We start from the raw sequence: 14,993 nt of genomic DNA, 5'->3' as shown, positions 1-14,993 counted from the left end.
CAATACAGACGAGCTGCAAAAACGTTTTATTAAGGTACACAATGTTTGAGTGATTGATTACAAGTGGAAGGCACAACATTTTAAGACAACAATAATCAAATAGACATATAACTTTCAAACTGAAACCAGGACAGTTACATAAATAATTATAAAAGAGACAACACTTGGCATTTCAAAACAATTCATTTTGTGCAAAATTAATAAGCGAGAAAGTGCAAATTGTAACATTATTAAAAACAAATGCTTCCAGTAACTGCATGAATTTATTATAGTCACATATTCTGATGAATGAACATTATTGCAATCACAACAGCCTTGCAAACTAAAGTTTTGTCAACAGGGTAAAGTTTCAGGATCTAACATGTTCCATCTCTGTCTTGGAAACAAAAAAAGTTACATCTGAACTATACTCCATACCTCCAGGGAATTCCAGTTACTTTGCAATTATAGGTATGCTCCCGAAACTAGGAGAAGTGGGTTTGAACCCTACAGGCTTGGAGACATCTTTACGAATTAGATGTTTCAGGGAGACAATGTAATTGAAGGGAGGACAGCATGTCTTCGGGGCCACCTCGTCTAAACATTAAAGTGTGGAACTGCTATGTGGTCACATTTAGAAGCTGACGAATATATCCTTTTTAAGTGGACAGTTTCTTTTTGGCTTAATCAGATTTTTATGAGGGAAGGATTTGTTTAATACAGATACTGAGGGACTTATTTCTCCCTTTAAATAGGTGAGTTTTCACTAGTCATAAACTCCCACTTGATTAGACAGCAAAGCAAAGTCACGACAGCTGGAATTCAGAAATTGATGAGGGAGGTCTATAATCAGTGGCTAGCAGTTGTGTTGGACAGCTGGCAAGGTTTGTTGAACTTTTGGGCCTGGGGAAAATGCAACTCATTTAGAGTGAGTAACATTACAAGTTAAGGAGAGAAAGAGTGTAGAATCGAAGCCAGAGCTAGATGTATGACAGATGAGGCCAGAAATAAAATAAAAATGCAAGCAGCTGAATACAAATCTAAAATTGAAATATACATTGCAGTGATAACCACATAGTAATTCAAATAGCAAAAATCAAATCATCTTTATATTTCATATCTATAAGTAGGTTCAGATGAAAGGTAAAACTGAAATTACAACTGTTCCTTTCTTCACAGATGTTCCCTGACCTGCTGAGTATTTCCAGCATTTTCTGTTTTAACTTTTATTTACAATACTAAGTACCTTTTAAATATATAAGGAATTAAAGGATGGGGTTAAAAGGAACAGAGTCCAGTTTGATACAACATAATTACAGTTTCAAATATATGACTGATGGTCTCCTCAAATTGCCAATTAGAAAAAAATTCAGAAATAAAATAAAATCAGACTGTTACATTCTATCCCTGGAAAAGGAACCCATATTAGCTAGTGATTCTTCATGCACATTGACTACTATTCATACAGTTACAGAGGTGTTTATGCCCATATGTAAACAGATTTCAGCCATCTTTGACCAGCTACTGGACACAAGGTAAAATTCAAATTACATTCACATTGTTCAACAAATGAAAATATCATGCTTCTGCATGCAATGATTACTGTAAGTAATAGCATCCAGACACGTCTAAGCTGGCTGAGAACTTGTGTTTCAGGAGAAGTTACCTTTCAATGCCGACTGATGTTGGACTACACCACATAAATTCAAAGAATGGAAAATAATCTAGTACTACCTCAGCTTTGGACACAATTTGGGCATCTCACAGACTTACACATTAGACATTACTTCCATTGTCTAATATTGCTTTTGACCGTTAGCAGATTGAATGGACTATTCCCAAGGCTTGCTAAGACAAAAGATCTCTAAAGGCTATTTAAAAAGAAATGGGATATTTTCTATATCTCTTTGCCACAGGCTGGATCAGTGCACTCACACTGAGTTGCTCTTTTTCATGACCATGAGTTTTCTGTTCTGGAATGCTGCTCACTTAAGTATTGTCCCAGGAAAATGCAGTAGGCAAGTTTCTCCTGGCTCAGTTGCATCAGTACCATGGATTTGTATATACCCAAAAGGTTTCTGCTCCCACTTACTGATCTTTGTGTCCAGGAAAATTGATATTTCTGGTGGTAAGTATTAGAAAAATAAACATAAAACGCAATTCAATCAACAAATCACCCCCTGTACTAAAATAAAAGTTGTAATTAACTACTTAAGTGACTGATTATGTCACACATGAGCTTTTTGTATGGTAGTTACATTAAGTTGTTCTGAGTTGGGCTAAGAAGGCAATCAATGCATTAGTGCAAACAACTGTATTTACAATGTTTCTAAAAAAACATTTTTCTTTCTAAAATAAGTTTTGACAGAAACCCATGGTATCTTTAAATGTACTTTTTAAAATTATACACTTTGTTTTCAGACTGTAGCAATGCAAAATTGTATAGTGCTGAGCCAAGTTTAACTGTCAGTTCTGTTACACCATGCTGGTTAACATGCATTGTTTAGTAGGATGTTAATGTGCTCAGCAAATAGATGCTTTCTATTCACTCATATGCCAGCCTTTCAGAGCAGTTACTGAAAATGTGTTGCTGGAAAAGCACAGCAGGTCAGGCAGCATCCAAGGAACAGGAGAATCGACGTTTCGGGCATGAGCCCTTCCTTTCAGAGCAGTTACACATTTTGCATTATAGCTGTTGCCAGACATTTAGAGCAAATCCTCAGTAAGCCAACAGATTTGACAGAAATTGGATATAGAAATGTTCAATGCATTCATTGGGCTTTTAAATTTAGATTCAAATGAATTAACCAGCATCAAAAATGCAGCACTTCAAATAAATTTAATGAATCTCAAAAGGGTTTGTACTCAGCCAGATTATACAGTTACATGATTTATCAGGTGGTGCATGGTCTGCTCGCTCAAATGCAATTTATTAATTTCTATCACTTTTTAAAAAGGTGAACTAGGAAACAAGAAAATAAGACAAAGTAATAAATTATATATTGTAGTATAGAAAGGATTCAGCAGCAATGGAAGATTCCAGACATTGGAACAACAAAAAAAGAATGCACAGCTCCAGAACACAAAATAAATTCTCAAAACAAAGGAAGATGTCTAATTAAATAATATCAATTTTTAATAATCTCATATTTCCACACCACTTGAGAGAATTGACAAAGTAACAGAACTAACATTCCTGTGCTGGTGAGAACTCCTATTTCCAACTGCATATTAATGATCCTGACTGGGAGATATGCTAAACCAGAGGCAGATAATACCTAGGTATCATGCTTCAACTCTCAGTTTGCTCACATACAGCTGAGAAGTTGCAGAAAGCACCAATAGCTCCTAAACCAATAAAAAATAAATGCCTCCAGGACAAGATGACAGAGAGATCTCAAACATAGGTTCCATTTCATCTTCAAATTCTCTTTCTAAAATGTTGTGTGCAAGTTAATGTTGCACTATGAAAATGTTAGAGCACATTATTCTAGGTAATTCCGAAGTACATGGAGTGTAAACTAAGGGACTATTATGATGTCATCTCAGAACTATGTTGTGATTAGGAAAACTGGATTCTGACTCTTGACAATCCTACATAAATTGCTTGAAACAGTTGCACATCTCCAAACTCCAGAAGTATTTTTCCTCAATGAACATCTTGCCAGAACAACAATGTCTGAATACTCAGGCAAATCCTCAAAACAGGGCTGCAACCAACAAGTGTGCATCCTTAAATATAACGAGAAAGGGAATTAAAATATGGATCAATAAATTAATAAAAACCTCAATTTTCTTTTAGAAAATAGTTTCAGTGGAGAGGTGAGTAAGCAAGGTCAACTTTTTTGAACATTTTCATAAAGGAAACATTGTAGGTAAAATATATTATTCAGAGGCTTGAGTATTTTTGGGTTGGGTGGTGGAGGGAAATAGGAAGAGAGTGTAAAAGTAGAGCTTAAGGATATCGACCTCCAGAAAAGAATGCTCACCTGCAGCACACTGTTAGAATTACCCAAATGTTGCAGATACCGAGGGACATTACTCAATGCTCAGTGACAGGAAGAATTTATATTTACAGAATCTTTTACAAGCTCAGGATGTGTCAATGTTCAACAGTCAGTTCAATCTTATCAAGTGTAGTCACTTACAGAAAAACAGACTCTGCACAGCAAGGTTCTGAAAACACCAATGAGAATGTAATCTCTTTTATTGATGTTAATTGGAAAGATAAAATGTTGGCTAGGGTAGTAAAACTGCTCTCCAGCTGGAAAGGCAGACATCATTTCATGATCATGTCAATCATGTCACAGCACCTACTATAGTAATGAAGTTTAGATTAGACACCTCTGGATTGGGGTTTAAACTTGTACAGCCACCACATTAAGACAAAGATACATAAAAGCTGCAGAAATTAAAGAACTTGACACTTTGAATGCATCAAAAAGTCTAATTTTTTTAATTGGACAGGGAGTCTTGAAGTGGATTGTAATCCTTGCCTTTCCTCAATGTCACCCAGTTTACAAAACTCAATTTTGTACTTGCATTACGGGATGCCAGAACTAAAAACTTTAAAATACACTAACAATTGAGATGGTTCACAAGGTCTTTGATTCAATCCTGTGAATGTGCCAAGTTAATAAATCTGAGCCAGGGCAGCAGTGACATGAATACTACTGGAATTGGGAGGGAAGTTACCAGTTGAGATTCCTTTAAATTACTATTCTGGCAAATACATATTGTGTGAATAGGTTCAGACATGGCTGTCATATTCTCAATTCTTGACTGACAGTGCGTATTACTTATTTTCACAACTGAAGAGTGGGCTACAAAAAGGATGAAAAGGAAGATCATTAAGCAAACAGTCAAGCATGACCTGAACTGCCTTTGAGAGAAACAAAATGAAGCTATAGGGGAAAAATAAGACAAAAAACACAAGGTTTTCTAAATGATAATAAATGAAAATTCTTTGGTTGGAATTGTTCATATTTAACCACCCATATAGTGTGCAATAATATTTGACTGCAAGACTGGCATTGTGAAAGTGAAAAGGAGATTGTCTATAGTTAACTGTGATAAAAAAAGTCTACATGTCCAAAATGCACCTGATATTTCAGTTATGTTTCCTGTGAACAGAATTAATAAAAACAATGCAATAATTGTCCTATTAGGTTTGAAACTTTTATATTTAAACAGTCAATTGAAATACTTCAGAGACAGAAGATAATTAATAATAAAGCTAGCATTCTTCTGGTTGAATCTGGAAAAGGAAAATGGAGTAGGCTGTTCATTTTTAACCATGATAACCAAGTTAAGGTGCTAAGTTTCATGACATTATATTTCACAACAGCTTGCATTCTGCTGAAACCCTTTTGAGGGACGCTTTGCATGCAAGCTTTCTTAAAGTGCTGTATTATCTGAGCAACAAGCAAACAAAACAGGATCTGAAAATGTGAAACTGCTGAGTAGTCAAAATTTGGACACGATCCAAAAATGCTTTTGAAATCCAAGTAGATACTAAAATTCTCTTTTCTTGGTTGTTGGATCTACATAAAAAGGAATAATGGGGGGGGGGGGGTTGTATTATTTCAGTTTGTGGCAGCCTAGTCAGATCAAAGACTTGGGATTTGTATTAGTCAGTCATACTGTCAATGTGATTAGGGTTTTTCTTTATTTTTTGGAATGCAAAACGATGCAGCATTATTTTCCTTCTTTTCTTTTCAGGACCATATTTGTTGCATGCCATTCCCGAGTATGAGGGCAAAAATATCTGTACACAGCCCTCAATCATTCTACTTGAAGGAATAGAAGAGCAAACCAGAACTTTTTCTCTAATTAGCCAACATTATAACACCGTATATAGAGGCATCCACTTAGCGTATTCAAATGAACAAAGTGAAAACCTCCATTTATACAATGTGACCACATCTTGAAATGGAGCACTTTTCACCCCCAATTGAAATGTTGAATGAAACCATTGACAAAACTAAACAAACAGCTATTTTTCATTTTAAATGCAAATCTTTTGCAAACCCAATGCAGCATTTCATTTCCCTCTGAAACTAATCAAAGTGCTGATGGAGAAAAATGGGTATTGCAACACTCTGGATTGAATCAAGTGGCTGGGCTAACTTTACATTTACATGTTAATAAGTTTATTTCTATTCTATCTCCTTGCCATTCCTAAGAATGGGCTGCTAATAAATAAGCATTTACCATTGGCGAAACTTGGCCAGGTGCTGGCATTGCAAATCCAGAATGAGATCTGCTCACATACTGGCAGCATGCAGATTACATACAGATCCAGGCACAGTGTAAGCTACTGGAGACAAGATTAGGAGATTTCGATCATATTTGTTGACAACAATGAATGAACAATCATAAAATCATGCATCATGAAAAAGCATCTACTGCCATAATACTATGAGGTATTTAACCTTATCACTTTACCCTTGTATCAGACATGGAATCTACCACATCCTATTAAAAAAGCTAAATTTATTTCCAGGACTATAACAGAGTTATTTTTCACATTTTATACTGGAGAACAACAGACAATCTTGTTATTATGCTACTGCTTCAACACAACCAACACCTCAACTATAATCTAGAGGTCACATTTGGCAGTTCAAAGTCACTGTTGTTCAGTTACAGCTGACTTGGCAAACTGGCAGTATACTCCTCCAAGCCCCCCTCCTCGGCAAAATCTTCAAAACACAATCTGATAGACAGGTTGAATATTGTTCTGAAAGTTTAGCCACTATTTGTCATGTGCTTGACTCCTAAAATTCACCCAGCAGCTCTGTCAATCTCAAGCCAGTACATCTCAGAGGCCTCTGACAGAGTGATATTCAGTTTCAGAGCTCCATTTGGTGTAGTGCTTTATCTGAACTACAGTTAGTAACACCTTGACCTGGAATTCAATTTTCCTGTTCACTCAATATGTTGATGAATACATCTAAAGACTTAGACAGCAAGTTTCAAAACTATTGGTTCTTATTTAATCTAGGACTCAGGAAACTGCAGCATGCCATTCCCCTCAGTGTATTACATCATCTGAGATTTTCTTCCTCAAGCTTGCTACGTTTTAAAAATACAGCTTGGGACACTGGGTTGAAAAAAACTTCAGCTTACCAGATTTGTAAATGCACTATATAATCTCATCACTAAAACACCAAATAGAAAACGGTGAACCTTTCTTTATCTGCCATAGCCAGACTGATGAATTTTCACAATGCAGATGACAGTACAGCAATGTAAGAAAAACCAACAGAAATAGATCATGCTTCTCTGTAATCAAAGTACAAATTAAAATGTCGGCATTGAATGGAGAATGTGGCAGAACTAGATCTTAAACACACCACTGGAGGTGTAGTTAAATCGTAGAACTGGATTTAAGCCCTTTCCAGGTTCATGTAGGTAGTGCATCTTTATCAATTCTGCAAAGTATTGTACAATCTTGCTATCATCATTCGTCAAGCCCAGGTGGTGCTTTAAAAAGTTTACCCTTCGATATGTGACTAATTCTTCGGTTTCTCTTTCATCAATGGGAAGGTGCAGATGATGACAGAAAGCGTAGAGAAACGCTTGGGAACACAGTTGGGTCAACATATTGTGGACATGCATGTAATATGTGCTGCCCCGCTTTATCTGAGTCCTGTGGTCTGCCAGCCTGGTGATTAGCTGTCCTTTATATTGTGGGCAACGCAGAGTTTTGTTGTCACAGTCTAGTATGCTGATGTAGCGACTGTACCGATTCAAGGAGTGCAAAATACTGGTACCCAGAGGAGAAGCTGTTCTAGAAAAGCCAAAGAAATAGAACATTACCACTTCATTCACAAAAGGGCTACTCATGCATAATGGGAATATATACATAATTACTAATATCAATGTCAATTTCAAACATACTTAGTAACAATGTCAATTTCAAAATTGCCATTTTGGCCTTTTCATGTTCAATCTGAATAATAGAATCCTTCAAGATAATCTTGAGCAAGTGGACATTTCAAATCAATAACAGTTTGCTTTAATGTTATTACCAAAATGATAAAATAATGCATTGCAAAACTCCAGATAGTGAACTTTAAAACAGCAGGCATGACTATCACAATTAGATCTGGAAAAGGATTTTATTGCCCCCTCATAATGCAATTTACTTGGTTCCCATATGTTTGGGGGAACTGACCATCCGGTATAGATTCAACTGGCATTAGAAGTCATAACAACCATTATTTGCAGCAATAAAACCGAAGCAAAGATGGTTGAATTAAAAGATTTCAACAAAATGTCCTCGGGAAGTGCAGCAGGGTTTAAAAAAAACAGTACGTTAGTCATATCAGTGACAATAGTCATACCATAATTTAACACCACAAGCAGTTTGAACATTTGATGAACAGTAACAACTTGCTTGGATTGCCCAATACAGTTACTAGTAAAAGGTGTCTCTTCTAATACAGACTCATATAGGATGGACACAGATCCTTCAGTTCCAACTTGTCCATATCAGCCAGACATCCTAGTATGACTCAGTGTCATTTGCCAACATTTGGCCCATATCCCTCTAAACCCTTCCTATTCATATACACATCCAGATGCCTTTTAAATGTTGCAATTGTACGAACCTCCATCACTTTCTCTGGCAGCTCATTCCATATACATACCACCCTCCGCTTGAAAACGTTACCCCTCAGGACCCTTTCAAATCACCGTAAAGATACGCCCTCTAGTTTTGGACTCCTCACTTTTGAAAAAGACTTTGGCTATTCACCCTATGCTCATGATTTTATGAATTTCCAAGGTCACCTCTCAGCTTCCAACACTCCAGGGAAAAAGGCCCCGGTCTATTCAGCCTCTCCCTATAACTCAAACTCCCCAACCCCAGCAAAATCCTTGTAAATCTTTTCTAAATGGTATCAAGTATAACAACATCCTTCCTACAGAAGGGTAACCAGAACTATACACAGTATTCTAAGCGTGGCCTCACCACTTTCCAGAGACAGAAACAAAAAACTGCAGATGCTGAAATCCAAAATAGATTGGCAGGAGGCTGGAAGAACACAGCAAGCCAAACTTTTCCACCTCCTGATGCTGCCTGGCTTGCTATGTTCTTCTAGTGTCCTGCCTGTCTATCAACAATGTCCCGTACAGGCACAATATGATGTGCCAACTCCTACACTCAATGTTCTGACTAATACAGGCAAATGTGCCACATGCCTTCTTCACCACCCTATCTACCTGCAAAGTCACTGCAACCCTCAGTCTCTTTGTTAGGCAGCACTCCCAAGGGCCCTACATTAACTGTCTAAGTCCTACCCTGGTTTGTCTTACCAAATTGCAACGCCTCAACATCTAAATTAAACTCCATCTGATCAAGGTCCCATTGTACTCTGAGATAATCTTCTTCACTGTCCACTACACCATTTATTTTGATGTCATCCGAAAGCTTACTAACCGTGCCTCCTATATTCCCATCCATATTTTTTATATAAATGATGAAAAGCAGTGGACCCAACATTGATCCTTGTGGCACACCACTGTCACAGGCCTCCTGTCCGAAAAGCAACGCGTTACCACCACTTTCTATTTCATACCTTCAAGCCAATTTTGTATCAAATTGACAAGCTCCTCCTAGATCCCATGTGATCTAACCTTACTAAACAGTCTACCATGCCAAAGTCTTCGATTATGTCCTGGGGAATTTATCTAACTTTATGCGTTTTAAGACCTCCAACACCACCTCTTCTGTAGTATGAGCTCTTTTCAAGACAGCTTTTTACTTCCGAGTTCCCTAGCTTCCACGTCTTTTTCCACAGTAAATACTGGTACGAAATATTTGTTTAAGATCTCACCCATCTCGACACATAATTGGCCTCTTTGGCCTTTAAAAGGAGTCCCATTCTCTCCCTAATTGCGCTTTTGCCCTTAGTATACCATAGAATCTCTTTGGATGCTCCTTAATCTTATCCGCTAAAGCTATCTCATGTTCCCTTTCTGACCTCCTGATTTCCTCTTAAGGGTACTCCTCCACCTCCTTTACACCTCAAGAGATTTACTTGATCCCAGCTGTCTATATCTGACATATACCTCTGAAATAACTCCACAGAGGCCAGTATTCCGTCACCAAGTCACCCTTTATCTACACGTGGAGAGTCCTTGACACTGATCCAGCTCTCAGTATAGCTGTACAGAAAATAGACTGCAATCAGGCTTTTCCAGAATATCAACCATTTCAAGTATGAAAGCAGAAGCTATTGATTCCTTCAACCACACAGGCACATTTTCTGTTCAATTTACAGAGTTTCGGACACAAGGAAACATCACAAATCTCACCACCATATCCCCCTCTCTGGACTCAGCCTTGCATTTTTAAAGGAACCTTTTTAAGCCAGACAAGTTGCTGCAATGTTGCTTTAAGGTGGAATGACTGCAGACCCTCAGGGGCACTGTTGCATGGCATTTCTTACAGATATTATTTAACACCACGTTCAGTAGTAGACCAGAGTAAAGAAAAGTAAAGTACCATCATGTGACAAAGTAACATGCTCACATTCTGAATGGCTTCCACCCAGCATAAAACAGTAGGTAAAAGCAGCAATTGCCATTAAATTAAAAATGCATTTTCACACTACACGAATTATACCAGAACTTGTCCAGTGCGAAGCCCAACAGTTACAGATTACAACTTGCAGTTGGTTATGTTCATCTTGATTTTTGTAGTTCAACTATTGATCTGGTATCTACCCTTCATACCTTCCTGCAATTTAGACATACTGAGGAGGATAGCACCAAACTGGTGAACCTCCCCAGACATGATTAATTTTCATGTCTAACGTGAATGGAAATGAGTATAAACAATGGCATTTATGTAAAGAGCATTCAGTTCATTAAGAATGTATCAACTCAGCTTCTTTTGGTAACCAGAATCAAAACAAGTGGTCTCAGACTGCAATTTGTATGATTTCAGTAAGGAATACATCAAACCTACTTTTAATATAAGAAATAATTATAGTCTGGCAGGTGCAGAGAAACAATCAGGACCTACAGGTTTACAGTTTTTGTGATTTTGAATTTGATCCTGCAGTTGGTTCTGGATGTACTATATAAAATGCAAAATGTTTGCTGCTAACTAACAATGGCTACCAAATTCATTCAGTGTCTACTTTCATGTTAATTTCAACAACTACACATAAACTTCATGTAAAAAGTTGAGAGATGGGACTACAAAATTAAACAAGAAATTTTACAATGGTCAAGCATTATTGTAAGTGACGACAAACTTTAAAAAAAAGTTCTCTCAAAGATTGTTAGTGGTAAGGCCCATTTTATATTTGTGGTTTGAATGGGATTTTACCGTCCTGCTCGGAGCGGATCTGTCAGATAGCTCCAAGTTTGTCTTAAGAGAAATCTACAGTAAATCTGTACTGATGTCACAAATCAATCTTTGTAGAGACATAAGCAAATACTATAAAATTTTGAGACATTATACAAGGAGCCAACAGTTTGAAATTTATCTTATCAAATGGATTTTTTAGGTTATAAGGTGACGAGATAGTGCTCACTACCGGAGTACTTACAAGCAGTGGAGCAGCAAGTTAGTCTTTTGCAAATAAGATGAAAGTTTTAAGCAAGAAATCATCCAGTATATTTATAATTTCAAGCATTATCAATAGTACCAACATTTTAGAATGTTAATTAGTTTTTAATTTAAAAAAATAAACACTTGATGATTTGCCAATATATGGTAAAATAGAAAGGTTATCAAAAGGAGCTTTGAGAGATTTATCCCTTAGATCCATATTTGGAATCATTGTTGTCAGTGATATTGACAAGTTTGATCGTACAATTTCACGAAAATTTATTAATTTACCAATTCTTTCATTCTGAAAAGCATCCACAGTGGTAAGCTGATTTACTGCTTTGATCTTGTTTGACCTGAATCAATTACAAAGTAAACTTGACCTTAAATAGTTTCATTGTAACTATATTTAAATACACACCTCTGAAGTCCTATGAGTTTCCAGGTCTGTAAATGGTTGATCTGCAAAGGAAATGTTACCCATTGCTTTATAGAGTCTGAATCCCTGCCACAATGGGGGACAAATGTTGACAAAGCATTGACAAGCTTTTTGACTTTTCCTTCTTGCTCACCCACTATTACAAGAGTCCGGCCAGACAATAAAGAAAAAATTGCCTGTTGTGCAAAAGAATATTGTCTTATAAACCACAGCGAATTCTTCCCAGACTGCTTCTTGTGCTTTCCAGAAAGTCTCTTTGTTGGACAGTTTGATAAGGCTGGAGATGGAGTCCTGTCAGAATATAATGATGCACTCATATAACTCATGTTATCCAAATACTCATCAGCTGGAATTTGAGCTGTTTCTCCAAAGCCAGGTACATCATTGTACTGCTTTTCACAGTTAGATAATACTCTATCATCAGCACAATATAATCCATTTCCCTCAACTTGCTGTGATAAATCACTGTGGAATATTTGATCCATGGTTTTACTGCGTTGTGGTGGAACATTGACTACTCCATTATATTCTTCTGTTACAAATGTAGGTACTGATTTAGTAAAACTGGGGCTCTCTTTCCCAATACAACAAGTAGAGTCTACAGCCTCAGGTAAAACAGGCAGAGTTATAGTATTTTCAAAATCTGCCTTGCTGAAGCTATTACCGTGGTCCAGGTTTGCATCAGGCTGCATAAGATCAGTGCTCAGCTGTTTCTCTTCTTCATTGTCTAAAGCTGGTTCTTCATATATTGCACTCGGGTAGGTGGCCTTGAAATCTTCAGGTATCAGGGCTTCAGTAGTACTGAGGACTTCAATGCTGTCCTCACTGTTTGTACGCTTGGTGACTACAAATTTCCTCCTTCCAGTTTCTGGATGTTGGCATTGCAGGTTTGTTTGGCTCTCAGACTTAGAAAATACTGGGGCTGGGCAGGATTTTTCTGTACCGAGCACTTCAATGCTTTCACCACTACTAATACTTCCTTTTTCTTTCCCTTCCAATTCAAGATAGTCTGAAGATGCTAGAGGATTTTTACATGGTATAGATTCTGCAATTGTCCCATGGTAACTCTCTGCATTGACTTGCTGATCCAATTTAATAGGCACAGACTCCACACAAGACTTGTATGATTCAAAGCTTGTGGCTTCATTTGATAAGCAGGGGTGTACTAAAAGCTTGGGACTGAGAATGTTAAAAGCTGGAAGCAGTTTATCACTGCGTTGTTGCTTTTCAGTTTGTTCTACATCAGTGAAGAGTAGTGGGTCTTCAAATAGAAAGGAGGTTAACCGCTGATGTTGAAGCAGCTTTTTTTCAATCTGACTGGTAATCAAATAGCATACATCACCTCTGAAGAATTTCTCTACCTGCTTAAGCTGTTCCAGAGTCTGATTAAAAAAGTAACTATCACAAAGTTCTTCTAAGGTTTTCAACTTTTTTTCAAAACATTTTGCCGATTTAGCTCTTGTGAACTTGGGTGTGTAAGATCTTCTATCAGAAAAGCTATTTTTTTCACACAATTCATCAGTGTTTGACAGTTGTTCCAAACCAACATCAGATTGTTCCATGCCATATTCAGGTTCATAGGAAAAATAGTCTGCATCTTGTGTTTTTTTGTGAGAGTAAGTTCTTATTTGCATTAAGAGATCTTGATGTTCGATTATACACTTTTCCACATTGGCTAATTCATTGGCTTTTTCAATTGCTACAGACGAGTAATATCCTTTATCATTAGATCGTTTCTGGATTTCTGTTTCATTGTGTAGCACATTTCGTGTGTACTCTAAATCCTGAAGTTTCTTTTCCAGTTCACTGGCAAACGCCTTCCTATTTCCAGTTTTCAAACACTCCGAGGCTTTAGAAAAATCATCTGATAGCTCCTGGAACTGCTGCATAATCTTGTTTTCATCAGCAGAAATGTAAGCCACACAGAATGGCCTTACAAACCCTCTAGCCTCCAAATCATACAGAGTCAAATGATGGACGTAGGCGAAAGCCCCTTCCTTGGAGTCCCCGAGAACCACCTTGGAGTCCTCGACAAAATTGAGCTTGGGATAGCTGGTACCAGGGGGGTGACCGACAAAGGAGGCTTGATAATCCACAGACATGATCCTGAGAGAGAAATAGTTGAGATCAAAGTTACCGCGGGCATTGTCTGGGATGGTTAACAAAGGCTGAGGGCCTACCTGCTCGGAAAACTCGGAAATCAGAATGAAATCCTTCTCGAATTTAGCCGTGGCCGTCTTGGACCAGGGATTTTCAGATTGAAATTGGAAAGGGGGCATCGAATCATCATTATACTGTTCCCCGTACTCATCTTCATGGGTAAGAGCCACAACATCAGGAGCAGTGATCATATTTCCACTTTCCCAAATCGAGCATGTAAAGCATACAGAAAGAGCAGCCCCCTTAGCAACGCCACCACCTCCACACACACCACCATTTTGTTTCCATCTGACCTGCAGCACCTCACCGGAAGCAAGCGTCATACATTCTTTTCAACAAACAACTCTTTTCTATAAACCAATATCTCTTTTGTTTGAGCAGTTTAAAATTGTATCAATCAAACGATGTAGACGGCATTAACGTTCACGTTTAATTTTTAAAAAGATTTGTTTTATTGCACTCTGGGGGTCGTAGTTCTCCAATTGATATTTAATCTGGTGTCAACGGAAACTGAAACTACAACACCCAGAATGCACCAGGTCCCAAATGTGACCAATAGAATTCCCTTTCCTCACAGAGCGTGCGCATGTATCTTGCTCTGCTGCTTGCAATTCCAATTGCGCTAAGTCAGGCATTTCTGTGCCTTGTGTAGTATCCGTTCTTCTGTCAAATGCAATAAAGTTTAGAATGTAAACGTATTTTTTTTCCTATTAGGTAATCGCAAAATTAAACGCGATCCACACATCTCTGGAATGTTGAATAAAATTTCCAGGAAGTACCGAATAGTTGTCCTGATCAAATTGCGGAAAGACCATTCGGTTTATCGGGTTCGCACTGACCCTC

General features: G+C 37.6%; 1 protein-coding gene across 2 annotated transcripts; it reads right to left on the bottom strand.

Annotated features, from left to right (window-relative positions):
- Positions 1-11: 11 nt before the first annotated feature.
- smcr8a (Smith-Magenis syndrome chromosome region, candidate 8a) lies at positions 12-14,431 on the bottom strand. Of its 2 annotated transcripts, XM_043711887.1 has the most exons (3): positions 14,171-14,298; positions 11,973-14,096; positions 12-7,774 (listed from the first exon to the last, which is right to left on the bottom strand). In XM_043711887.1, exons 2-3 carry the CDS (start codon positions 14,090-14,092, stop codon positions 7,321-7,323), a joined length of 2,574 nt encoding a protein of 857 aa, XP_043567822.1. In that variant the 5' UTR covers positions 14,093-14,096; positions 14,171-14,298; the 3' UTR covers positions 12-7,320. The 2 variants fall into 2 exon arrangements, with proteins under 2 accessions (XP_043567822.1, XP_043567821.1); XM_043711886.1 differs by having other exon boundaries at positions 11,973-14,431.
- Between the last annotated feature and the right edge of the window lie 562 nt (positions 14,432-14,993).

The sequence above is a fragment of the Chiloscyllium plagiosum genome, chromosome 21 (assembly GCF_004010195.1).
Source record: "Chiloscyllium plagiosum isolate BGI_BamShark_2017 chromosome 21, ASM401019v2, whole genome shotgun sequence".
NCBI classification, from domain to species: domain Eukaryota; kingdom Metazoa; phylum Chordata; class Chondrichthyes; order Orectolobiformes; family Hemiscylliidae; genus Chiloscyllium; species Chiloscyllium plagiosum.
Note: the sequence above shows the minus strand (reverse complement) of the source record. Positions and strands in the feature narration are given on the sequence as shown.

Bases quoted from the DNA above. Each gene is read 5' to 3' on its own strand.
- smcr8a (XM_043711886.1), bottom strand. From the start codon at position 14,341: ATGATCACTGCTCCTGATGTTGTGGCTCTTACCCATGAAGATGAGTAC. The intron at 7,775-11,972 runs GTGTGTATTTAA...TGGCTTTTCTAG, and splicing joins AAACTCATAGGACTTCAGAG to AACAGCTTCTCCTCTGGGTA.